We start from the raw sequence: 12,576 nt of genomic DNA, 5'->3' as shown, positions 1-12,576 counted from the left end.
TGTTGACCTCTGAGGGCATCTGGAATTAAGACACAGAAACTACTTCTTGGAGAGGACAGTCTGTTTTTAGAAATGGCTTAACTAGCAGGGAGGCAGAAGGGTGGAAGGGAGGATTACAGTTGTTGTAATGCAGAGTGACGTGATTCACGTGTCATGATACCATTCTTTTAATTTTCTTCCTGTATGTTCAAGTGTCAGGTTTACTTTTGAGCTGCTGTTTGGTTTGAGAAGGGGAACTGATTAATGGTAACTTCATAAAAGCAGACTTCAGTGGCAGAAGTCAGTGCTTGTGGGGGAAATGTCAGGACAGACTTGCTTCTTATGTGTGTTTAACAGAGTGAGGATCAGCATAGATGATGCTAGATGAAATGTGAGAGGGAAAGTCTGATACTCAGTTTTGAAGAGCTGGGTTTCAGAATACAGATGGAAAAGAGCCAGTGGAATGATCTGAAGAAGTGATGAGCAGTAAGAAAGTAAGCTAATCTCAGCAGCTGCATTTTCAATTGACTGAATGGTATCACAGTTTCCCCCACCAAATTCTAAAGAGCTTGAGCTTTGCAGCTCAAGTTCTATGAATAGATAGAGGCTGTAGAGAGAAGGCAGAACAAAGCTCAACAACTATCCGAGGTAAAATGAGAATAGAAGGAAGTATTTGAAGTGATTGTGAGAGGACATGACACATTCTCCTCTGTGCTGAAGATCAACAAGACATCCCAAAGGAAAAATGAACTGGGGTTTGCCTCTGTGGTACAGCTGAGCTGCTGGCAGAACACTGGATTGATGAGTTAGAAATTGAAGGGTACAAGATCCAGTACAGACAGCCTAGCTGGATATAGACAGTGATTTAAGATTAGCTGTAGTAGTTGCCTTTAGTTTCATTCAGGTTGCCTTTACTGTGAGAATTATTCTATGGATTTCCTCTCCACATCCTACCACAAACCCTGCCTTCCTCTCACTGCCCATCTCTTCCCCTCAAATGAAAGAAAGGAAAAGACCCAACCCAGCTTTTCTAGGCCAAGCTCTAGAAAACTGATTCTTCCAAAATTTGGGCTATCTTGTATGCTTGTACTGGGGAAAAGACAATAGTGAGGCTGCACTTTCAGAAAAATCAAGCTCTCAGAAAGCAAAAAGGCACATAAGTATGCATCTGGAGCTATGTGCTTTCTTCAAAATGCATGTACCAGCTTGGAGTTTAAAGCTTTTTTCAGTGTTTGCAGCTTGGACAGGTGCATATAGTAGAGAAAATCAGGCATTGCCATGATTGTTTTGGTTTTATTTGCTCATTGAGCAATTACCAGTGTTTTTTAGAACAAACCAAAGAGTTCCTTGTGTTAGGTATGAGCTAGTCTGTTGTTTTGTGTAGTCCTGTCATATGGGTGGCATGGTTACTTTCTGATTATTTTTGCTAATATTCTGATAAATATTTCTCTTCTGGCTGCTTGCTGACTTTGGAATAAGTGACATTCAGGAATAATAATCAACTGGACTTCTAAGTTTTTTTGGGTTGTTTTTACATGTTTCTGCTTGTGTGTGGTCAAAACATTTGGCATATATATAGTCTCAATCTGCATACATTGTTGATCAGCTTCCTGACACTTTTTTTTCTCAATTACAACAGAAAGTCCTCTACTTCCTGACAAGAGTCTCATGAATTAAGCCAGTATATGTAGTAATACTTTGCTAAGAAAATTTCAATATTCAAATTAATTTTGCACTCAGTATTTCACTTCTCTCTGAACAGGTTAGTGCATTGTTTTAGGAACCACTTAGTGTGCTTTCCACAGTCACAGCAGCTGATATCTAAACCCCACATTGATACTGAAGAGTATCAGAAAACTTGGAGAGTAAACACATATATGGAGAATGTGCACTGGCTGTCCTAAAATGTCTTGGATCATTTATAGTTATTGGTGGTGGGTTGGCCCTGGCTGCATGCCAGAGGCCCACTAAAGCTGCTCTGTCACTGCCCTCCTTAGCTGGAGAGTTTGTGGATCAAGAGCAGGACAGAACAGGGAGAACAATTACACACCAATTAGAGGCAGAACAGACTTGACTGGGAAAATTCAGTGTAATTTATTACCAGATTAGGGTAGGGTAATGAGAAAAAAAAACCCAAATCTTAAGCACACATTCCATCAGCCCTGCCTTCTTCCCTCAGTGGTGCAGGAGAATGAGGGTTATGGTCAGTTCTTCACATGATGCCTCTAGAGCTACTTCCTCCTCCAGGGGAAGACTCCTGACACTCTTCCCCTGCTCCAGCATGGGGTTTCTCCCACTTGTGACAGTCCTCCATGGATTTATCCAATGTCCACAGGGAGTTCAGGGGAATCTCGGCACTGGAGCATCTCCTGCCCCTCCTTCTGCAGAGCTTTTCCTCTCACACATTCTTGCTCCACACTCTGGCTGCATTTGGCATTGTGTGGGCTTTTCATCTTAAATACATTATTCCAGGTGCTCTGCCATGGTCACTGGTGGGCTCAGCCTTGGCCAGTGGCTGGTCTGTCTGGCACTGGCTCCATGGGACACAGGGGATGCTTGTATCACCTTCTCACAGAGGCCCCCTCTGTAGCCCCCACCACCAAAACCTTGCTGTGCAAACCCAGTACGTGATTTCTATCAGCCAGGAGGAGTAAGTCTTTCTTCCACTCTCATTACCAAAGGGTTCTTGCTGTCTTGTTTTAGACACGAAATCGTTTTGAAGGAACAAGATCAGAGGTAGAGGAGCTCATGAACAAGATCAGAAGAAATCCTCAGGAGCATAAAAGAGCAAATCACTTCACGATGGAAGGCTACCTCTATGTACAGGAAAAAAGTAAGGTGTATTTTGTATTCAACACTGCCCATATTGGGCATATGGGCAAGTCTTACCTCTAGAGGTAACATGAAGATGCAAAGAATTTACAGTTTATTAAAGAGTCATCTAAGTATATTTTAAAAAAATTTAACAGCGTTGTTACTGTGGCTCATAAAAAGAATATGGAGCTGAAAATGTGACAGTTTTTAGTAAAAGTGGCTGAATTCAGGGAGGTTTTGTTTGACCAAAGAATGGATTTCGTCTTATTTTTAATCCCTTACTAATGACCTTCCCTAGAACTATCAAGCATTTGCTGTCAGCCAGCAATATGAGTTGTCAAATTAGCCTCTGAAAATTTGGCTTGTTGAGTATGATGAAGTTGAGTGTCATTTCTTTGCTTCATTGATACTTTCATTACCTAACTGTGATGATAGGGTCAAATAAAGCAGGCTATATGTTAGGTAGCTGGTGTTAAAATTCTTGCTGTGAAGGTGCATGTTGCATAAATTGTATCCTGTCAACACTTCAAACAATTATAAATCTTTCTCACACTAGTAAAAAAGCCTAACAAGATGCAGAGCTCATGTTGCTCAAGGAATGACAATTTACTGTAATTTATTATTTATTTTTAAACATTTTGATAAATTATATTTTTCCCCTTATAGAGTGAGAAGGTTCATTTATAGACCTATTTTTTTAAGAAAAGTTAAGTAATAGAAGTGAGGAGATACAAAGGGTCAAAATCCAAGTTTGAGCAATTAGCATTATGGTGCAAATCTCTGCAATAATATTTGCAGTAAGCTGGGCTCTGAAGTGTCTTCTGTATAGAGCTTGTGGTGATTAATGGGAGAGAGTTCTGGTGTCAGAAGTTGTGATCAGGTCTTAATCAAGAGATTGTTTAGAACTGACAACAGAGGTGTGGTAATCTGTGGTTATTTAGCTTCAAGTTACCAGGTGTAAATCTAGCTTTCTGTGTTCTGCTAAATAAAGTCTCAAGTGGGTATTTAGTTTATAAGGAAAAAATACTTTGTCTGTAGTGGTGAGAGAAAGATACATTAATAATTCTTTCCAATTGTCATTAAGCGTAAGAGTGAAGTACAACATGCATCAGTTCTTAGATTAATGAGCAGTGGCTAACATTTGTATGATATTGTATAATATTCTTAATTTGTCCCTTTGCTTTAAATACTGCATTATTAGGAATTAAGTAGGGCTCTTAAGTATCACTTTAGAAAGCAGGAGAAGAGAATGAAGAAATTGGAAAAAGTACATACTATTTATTACTTTTGTGTTATGTAGGGCCTGCTCCCTTTGGTTCCAGTTGGGTGAAGCACTATTGCATGTACAGGAAAGAGACAAAGAAGTTCTCCATGATCCCATTTGAACACAGATCAGGAGGGAAAGTTGTATGTATATTTATATATTCTTACTGTTATTCCTGTATTAAGATCAGAGAATGTGTCAGATGTGTCAAGTTTCCCCCTCTACACTCCTTGCCCCATTTTTTCATCTTCCCTCATGCAATTCAGTCTGCCTTTGAAGGACATTAACCTAAAGTAGTGGATGGATTAATATATAAGAATTCTCTAGACTTTTCAGTTGCTTCCTTTTAGAAGACCAGAAGATCTGGCACAGATTATGCACAAAGTTTCACCATTTAGAATCCTGTTTATCCACGAGGCCTTTAACTTTCTAAAGTATAAATCACGAAAATATAACTAATCTAGAAATTTCTTTATTAATTGTTCAGGTGTAGTTTTCTTTTGGAGATTTAAATAGTAGAAGTGGGACTAGAAAAGTGGATTTTCATAGGAATATAATTTGAACTGATAACTGAATGTAATTTCAGATATCTTTAAAAGCATCTGAAATATTCATGACCCAAGACGTTGTTTATCTTTAAATGGCTTTAATTCTACTGAAATAGTTGGGAATTGATTGCACTCATTACCTTTAAAGATAACACATTAAATGAATGTAGTGATAGGGATAAAATGCATTTTGTTGCAAGGAAAGAGGATATCTGAATCTGGAAACTGGCTTTAGTCAATATGCCTGTAAATGCAGCACTCTGCCCTGTGTTCAAATTAGGTTAGAAAACCATGTTGGAATTTTATCAAGTTATTATATCATGTTAGTTTCAGCAGAGGGGAGATGGCTTTCATAATTTTGAGGACTCTGTATATTTAGGAACATATTGGATTTGGAAGAATCTTTCAAAAGCTTTGGAGAACCTGTTGTACTGAAAATTGGTAGCCTTTGGTTTCCTTAGTCACTTCAGTACTTCTGAGTTTTTTATCCTAATTTACTCTAATTGTAATAAGCCTTTTTAGTTAGTATAGTATATAGTGTGTGTATCTCAGCATTCAGCATTCTAAAACACCTGTGAAACAATTTCTGCTGTATTAAAAGATCTCCCATTTGGAAACCTCTGCAGTTACTCCTTCAGTGACAGCCTTCTATGTCTGGAGATGCTGAATAAGACAAGAAACAATTAAAATGTGCTGTTAATCCTGATTTAATCTGGTACAACTCAGGCATTCACAGATGAGATTGTGATTCCTGGTTGAAATAAGATCCTGGTGTTGGTCGTGAAGAAAGAAGTTTCTGTAAGACATGTTATAGATAATAAAGAACACTTCCTTTGTTCTAGTTAGTGTAGCCTTTACTATGGAAATCACTGTGCCTGACATAAAATGGGAAAAGTGTCTTTTTGTGTTTATATTGTAACTAGTCCAAAATATTTTTGTTAGTTTAACTTATTGTGGTACTGAGTCATTCTGTAAAGTACCAGCTAAAATGGACTCAATATTTTTTGGATTTATGTCCCAGAATTGACCAGAATTTATGTAATTGTGTAGAAAAGTGAACTGCAAACATGGGCGAATTCTTTTGCAAGTGTCCATTTTCAGTATAGCTTTTGCCATGTAATGTAAATTTGCCTTACTTGCCTTGTACAGCTGGCTCACTGGAGCTTATAAAAACTTACAAAAACTGGGTCAGGCTTATAAAAACTTTCTTTTCACAGGGTGACGCGGAACTCTTTGTCCTTACGTATTGTACCAAAAGAAATACAGATACAATAGACAGGCGATTCTGTTTTGACTTAGAAGCTTCAGACAGGTAAGCTTGTGAATCACACTAGGAAGAGCTCTTTTGAAGTAGTAGTTAAAACTACTGCAAAATTACTGTTGCATTTTCTGCTGATTTCTTCAATGCTCAGTAAGAATTCCAATGGGAATGGTCACTGGAGGAGCAGGCAAACACTGCTGTGGCTCACTGGGTTTTACCTCAGCTGAGCGTAGCAGAAGCAAAGAGGAACTAAACTGAAATGTAGACATTGCCTGAGCTCACATTAAAGAAAAGCACAGACAGAGTTAAGAGGAGCTATTAAGAGTTGTTATCATAGTGAAGGAACATGGCTTAAATTGAAGTACATACAGATATAGTGAAAGACTGATTGCAGTAATAATTTATATAGGCATGTCCATATTACAATATGGACAATATCACAAACCTGTATTCCAAAATGATGGGTTGCTGAGGAGATATGCTGGATTTTCAGACTGAAATAAGGTTATTGGGATTTTAAGGCTTTTTGTGCCTGGTATAATTATCCACTGCATCTTGATCGTTGCTGCCACTGTCTTTTTGAAGCACCACTTGTTGCTCTGTTTCTAAAGAAAAGACTTGCTAATCTTTTTCTCTAAAGGATCTCAAAATTTCAACAGCATTCTACTTTTCCTTCGCTTATGAAGGTGAGGGTATCTAACGTAATAAGGTACTGCAAATAAATATGGCTGTGGTAATGCTATATCCTTTTGATGCAGAAATGGATCATGTCTAGAATTAAATGCTAGATATAAATTAGTGGATTGCTGTGGAGTTTTTGCATCCACCCCCTCTGAGCTGCTTTTAATCTATATGTTTGCTTCTTACTTTTACCAATTAACTACATGCTAATTTATAATGTAGGAGTGTTCAAGTTTTATAGGCTTTTGGTTTTTTTTGTGTCAGATTCTTAGCATTTTTTGCTTCAAAAGCAGTGGGGCCAATGCTGTCAGGCCTCCCTGTCCTGTGATTACTAATGGTCTGCAGATATGTCTGTGATTATGTGCTCAAATTTTAGTCAGAGTCTGTGCTGAGCTTGTGTGACCAGTTAGACTGGTCACACATGGCCTGAGGCATGTTCATTCCTACAGCAAGCAATGGGTAAAGGGATGTGAAGCTCCCACTGCATCAGAAATCTTCTAGGCCACGTGGCAGATGACAAGATGCTCATTTACAGCTCAGGTGATGTTTGTCATCACTCTACAGCATGGTTTGAACTTGCATTTTTGAGTTGAGGAGGATGTGTTTTAGCTATTCTAACACTGTGTCCCAACTATATGAAAGGGATTAAAGATTTATACTCCAGGCATCAGCTCCTCTTGGGTCAGTGTATTGATTGGTCAGTAGGGATAACAGGTTTCAAACTGAGTCTGATAAAATTGCTGAAAAGTAGCAAGAAAAATGTCAGTCTGTCCCCCTCCATGTGTCATCTGTTCAGTATCTGGAGTTTATAAAGAGCTGGATGGAGAGCAGGGTTTCCTTGATCCTGAAAAACACTTTTTCATTCTCTTCTCTGGTAAAAAGGGGAAAAATCTAGTTCATCCTTCTGTCTTGATATAATAGACACAATTTGATCCACTGTGACCTTGATATCAGACATTTTTCTTTTAATAATATATGTGTGTAGTACTGAGATGTTCCCATGGAGATTAGTTCTGTGCTGCAGGCCATTAGCTTGTTTCCTTGGTATCAGTTCAGGGCACACTTATCCCTCAGCTTGTCCAAGTTAAAAAATAACACAGGGATTGACAGCTGGGCATGGGGGTTTTCTTTGGTGCTGTGCTTTGGAAGGAGGCAAGGTTGTAAAATGTTAGGGAAGGCTTAAGTAGCAAACATTTGGCCTTGTGTGTGACTTAAGCATAACTTGGAGCTAGCTGAAAATTTGCATATTTTTCTTTCAAAAGGAAAGCTTAGATGGTTGTATTTTCTTTAAATTCTGATATTTATGGCTCTGAGGGTGCTAAGATTCTGGTCAATTCTCTGTGAAGGAATACTTTTTTCTGTTTCTAGTCCTACATCATGTTTACTTGAAGGTAACTAGTGGTAAATGCAGAGAAATTCAAATCTTAAGGAGAGAGCAGAGGTTGTCTAGATAGGAAAAAGTTATTTTATTGATAAAGAGCATTATCCTTCTGAAATACTACCTAGATTTTAATTTTGTCCAATACAGGACAATGAGGGAAGGTTTTGTTTTCTTTGACTTTATTTTGAAGACAAAAAAAAGAACGTTTAAGCAAGAAAAAACGAAGTTGAAGGGATGCCTCCAAGGTGAAAACTCAAAAACTTGACAATTGAAATTTAGTGAAAAGAACTAAATGGTTTTGTTTCCATTTTTACTGAATTAAGGTGGTTGTTCTCATAAGATATTTACTTGCTAAAATCATTGTTGCTGCTTTAAAGATGAAGATTATATATTGAGTTAACAAATGCCGTTTTTCATCTAACAACAATGGAAGTTCAGGTTTATTTACAATTCACAAAATTCAGTAACGGCAGCAAGTGTTGGAATCAGCAGGTGATCAACAATAAGCTATTTCACATAAATAGTTTGCAGATTGCATTCACTTTCCTTTTTCCTCCCTGTTCTCCCAATTTCTTACTGCATGTATCACTTCTATACCTTTTATTTTCAAGATCAGCAGTGTTCAGTTATTAAGCAAAAGAAAATGAACCCAGACTTTTAGGACAATGGGCTTTTGCTTGTAGATGGAAATAGAATTTGAAAAGCATTTTTTTAGTTGCTGATGAATGCAGTTACTTTATGTTGTTCATGCATTTGCAGGCCTGGTGTTCCTGTGACCATGCAGGCATTTTCTGAAGAAGACAGGAAGCTGTGGATGGAAGCCTTGGATGGAAAAGAAGCTGTAAGTGTAGTTTTTTAAATATTCTTTTTTAGTATAGTGGGGTATTCTCTCACCCTCTGCTTTCTGATCCCATTTATACTTCAATAAATGGGGATTATGTAGCTTGCAAAATGATAGATTCAATGCATAAAGGATAAAAGTGAAATAAAACTCAGGAGAGGTGAATAACTTGGTAAAGCTCAGTGTAGATAATTGCTAATACTGATATGAGAATTTTTCATTGTAATGACGGCATCTGTTTTTATAAATGGTTTCCCATCCCAATAATAATATTTGTGTTGTAGAAAATGTCTAGTATAAGCGTGTTCACTTAGTCTTATGTTGACATGCTGCATTCCAGTGGCAAAACTTGCATGAGTGAATTACATGACGTTATTATTTTATTTTTTAAAACCAGATCAAAAAGGTTCTTGTCATTGGGACTGAGGCTGTACCTGAATTTGCTTTATTTCTGCCTTGCATCAGGAAACTGCTCTGAAATGTTGAACTGAAACACGCTATTCATTCTTACAGTGATAAACATATTGGTCTTGTGGGCCAGAAATAATGGGGTTTTCTAGACAATGACACAGTCACGTGTCTGCCCCAGTAGTTGTAGGTTTGATTGACCTCATCGTTACACTAATCTGTATTAATTTGCAGAGGTGACATCTGTATTTATTACCGTGACATATTGGCTGAGATGGACTCCCCAGTAAGGTTACAACTTCTGGGAAAGCCACACTGGGAAATAAGTCCCAGGAATCATCAATTTGCATGACCTGAAACTGTGGGAATTGAACCTGCAGAGAAACGTAGGAATAGGGAGCGCACAAATCCCAGTTAATTTCAGTGGCTATAGTGACATTGTTCTGAGGGGGCACAGACCTCTGGTTTAACAGCAGGCTGTTAGAGCTGCTGGTGGTGCTGTGTTCTGGCTGTAAACAGCTGTACTTGTGCCTACTGAGCATTAAGATTGAGAGTATTTTTTTCTGGTTTCATGAAATTCTTTAAAATAATTTATGTCTTTTTTACTCTTTTTGTGTTAGCTGCTCATCAACTTGAATAGAGCGAATGCAAAACAAGAGGGAAGTAAGTATTTGAATTAGCATTAAGACTGATTTTGTTAATATCTTTGCCTTTCTCAATTGTAAAATAATTTGTTTTGTTTTGATTTTTTTCCTCCGGACCCAGCTTAATTATTTTAAATCTTGGGTTTTGAATATTACTTGTAATTAACGGATTTTCACACTAACTCAGTACATAGGTAAGAATTGTAGGACTGGACATAAGCTGGAGAAACAGTCTGATTGTTTTTGCCAGTTTACTTCATGCCTGAAATTTGAGGGTGAATTTGTGTGTAAATGCATCACAATTTCTTAATCCAGACTTTGTGTACATTTCTGTTAGAATATGTAGGTATGGTTTTAAAAGCAGCTGAATGTCAAGATCAGCAAAAAAGCTGAATTTGTGCATTTAAAATATAAACCAAAATGGAGAAGTAGAAGAGATGGCTTTCTTTAGACAACATTAGCTTTCTTCTGTTGGCAAAGAACAGGTATCTTTTGATTATGAGGCAGTTTATGCTTGCTTTTTTAAAATCTTGAAATTGCTGATTAAAGCTGGATTTTGGTGTTATTAATAGAAACATTCCCTCAAATTTGTCTTTTCATGGTGCAAGACCAGGTCCCCAGGAGCAGGAAGGCCAGATGTTTGGGGGAAGGGCAGTTTTGCAATGTAAGCTTTTAAATGAAGTTTTGATGTGAAGAAAACAGTATGATAGGAACAACAAAGGAATGCTGGAGCTCAGCTGTTGTCCTGTTCATGCATCTGCTTTCATGTAGTCAGATCATTAACTGCTGTGAAATTATATACATGTGTCCTGTATCTTTAGTGTGGGAATTTCTTTGGCTGAGGGTAGGACTCAGTAAAAGCCTTGCTGTTGATAATTATGTTTTTTCATCATAAGTACTTCCTTGTCCCATTTGGTGAACTCTCTCAGATGTTGTCGATGTTGCAGTAAGTACTGTTAAATTCCATCTTGCATCTGCCAACATGTGTAACTAATCAGAGATCCCATTCTTCAAAGGATGCTGCTGTGAACAGATTCACTGAAGCCACTATCACCGGAACAAGCCTTTACTTTGGCTAGGCAGGCTTGTGAAGGAGAGAAGCAGAATTTCTCTAAAGAAAGTGATGTATTCTACCAGTTTCAGAATGTTTACTGTTCTGCCTCAAATGTACTAGATTTATGATTAAGTCCAGCCTTATTTTCAGAGAAAGACATAATTGTAATGCTGCTTTGAAACTGTTCAAAACTTTTTTTTTTTTTTTTTTTTTTTTTTTGTAGGTGCACAGTTGGATAAGATAGGGTTCACCATCATCAAAAAGTGCATCAGTGCTGTTGAAACACGAGGTAATGATCAACCCAATCTGTTTGTGAGGAGGGTGAAGCATCTGGTCTGCTCTGTGAAGAAGGCTTGTGTGGTAAAGTCTCCTGCAGATCTCTGGAAAAGACTTTACCATGGAAAACATTTAACTGATTACACTGATCAAGACAGGAATCTATCCAGTCTCATCCTTTTATGCATGGCTTTCTTTCAAGAAGTGTGTTTGCCAGAAGTGCTCACAAGTGGGAAATGGCACCTCTCTTGAAAAAGGGAGCCAATTTTTGTGCACAATAACTAAGGGAAACCTGTGTTTTGTAGGCAGTGCCTGCACCTTTGCTTTGCTGTTGGAACAGAGTAATTTATTTCAGTGTTTCATTTCTGTTCAGTCTCTTAAGGCAGAAGAACAGGAGCTGAGCAGGCAAGTGATTAACAAAAAGTGTTGAAATACTTTTTGTGGAGTTAGTATCACCCCAGGGATAAAGATGCTGTTAGGATTTATTGCGGCATATACACATTGTTGTATTTCTAGAATTGGAGATGGAGGAGAGGTCAGTGTACAGCCAGTATTCAAGAGGAATTTGGGATTGATTTTGGAGAGGCTCTACTTAGGTGTGTGGTGACCAGCCACTCTGAGTCTCACTGTGTTGTACGTGGCATTGTGTGGAGAACCAGATATTTGGTTGTGGTTTTTAGAAGAGATGGAGACGTGAAAGTAGGCAAAGTTACAGTATATTTCTCAGCTTTTTAAAAGAAATCTTATAATTTCTCTGTATGCAGTTTGATTGTCTCCTAAATTCTGTCCTTCCTACCCCCCAAAGGGGTCACTTGGAATTTTTCAGGAATTGTATCTTTTTCTAGAGGTCTGGCATTGCAGAATACTTACACCTTTCTGTGTATCACAGTCCATCTTAAATAAGATGAGCAGAAGAACAGGTTCATACTTGCTTTCAGTGCAGCATCTTACTGAAAAACAGTGTCTTCCATGTACTATACAAGATTTTTAGGAACACAAGCAGCATTTGTGATACTAAGAATTTTGCATTTAAACAGCAAGAAGTACCTGAAGTCCTTTTTCTCTTAGACCTTTTTGTATCAATGTCTGGTGCATTAAAGATGTTATTCCAGATTAGGCCATATTCTCTCTTGTGTTATTTTTGCTCATTCTGTTCTTCTGAATATTTTTCAGACAACTTTGCCTGTCTCATGACTTTAAAATTTCAGTTACTGGCATTTACAATTTGAATATTTGAGCTGGGAAACATTGCAGATAAAGCTGACATCCTACAGATAAGTTGTCTTCACTGCAAAACCCTGTCTCAATATAGTTTGGATCTTCTCTTTAGAGTGAATGAGGCAGATTTAATAAAAAGGGTGGCATGTGCTCATGTAATGAAAGGCCAGTTTTGGCCTATAGTACAGTTACAGATACCTTACAATA

General features: G+C 37.8%; 1 protein-coding gene across 3 annotated transcripts in view; it reads left to right on the top strand.

Annotated features, from left to right (window-relative positions):
• Positions 1–12,576, top strand: part of ARHGAP10 (Rho GTPase activating protein 10) — a 138,250-nt gene that overhangs the window by 62,875 nt on the left and 62,799 nt on the right. For all 3 annotated transcript variants that reach the window (XR_001520941.2, XM_033513966.1, XM_015624190.3), the window contains 6 exons: positions 2,683–2,812; positions 4,094–4,200; positions 5,823–5,917; positions 8,688–8,769; positions 9,798–9,840; positions 11,099–11,164. Coding sequence is in view for 2 of the 3 variants with exons in the window: in XM_033513966.1 (XP_033369857.1) it covers positions 2,683–2,812; positions 4,094–4,200; positions 5,823–5,917; positions 8,688–8,769; positions 9,798–9,840; positions 11,099–11,164 (523 nt within the window). In the remaining variant the exon portion in view is untranslated. The remainder of the gene's footprint in view (positions 1–2,682; positions 2,813–4,093; positions 4,201–5,822; positions 5,918–8,687; positions 8,770–9,797; positions 9,841–11,098; positions 11,165–12,576) is intronic.

Source organism: Parus major, chromosome 4, assembly GCF_001522545.3.
Source record: "Parus major isolate Abel chromosome 4, Parus_major1.1, whole genome shotgun sequence".
NCBI lineage: Eukaryota > Metazoa > Chordata > Aves > Passeriformes > Paridae > Parus > Parus major.
Note: the sequence above shows the minus strand (reverse complement) of the source record. Positions and strands in the feature narration are given on the sequence as shown.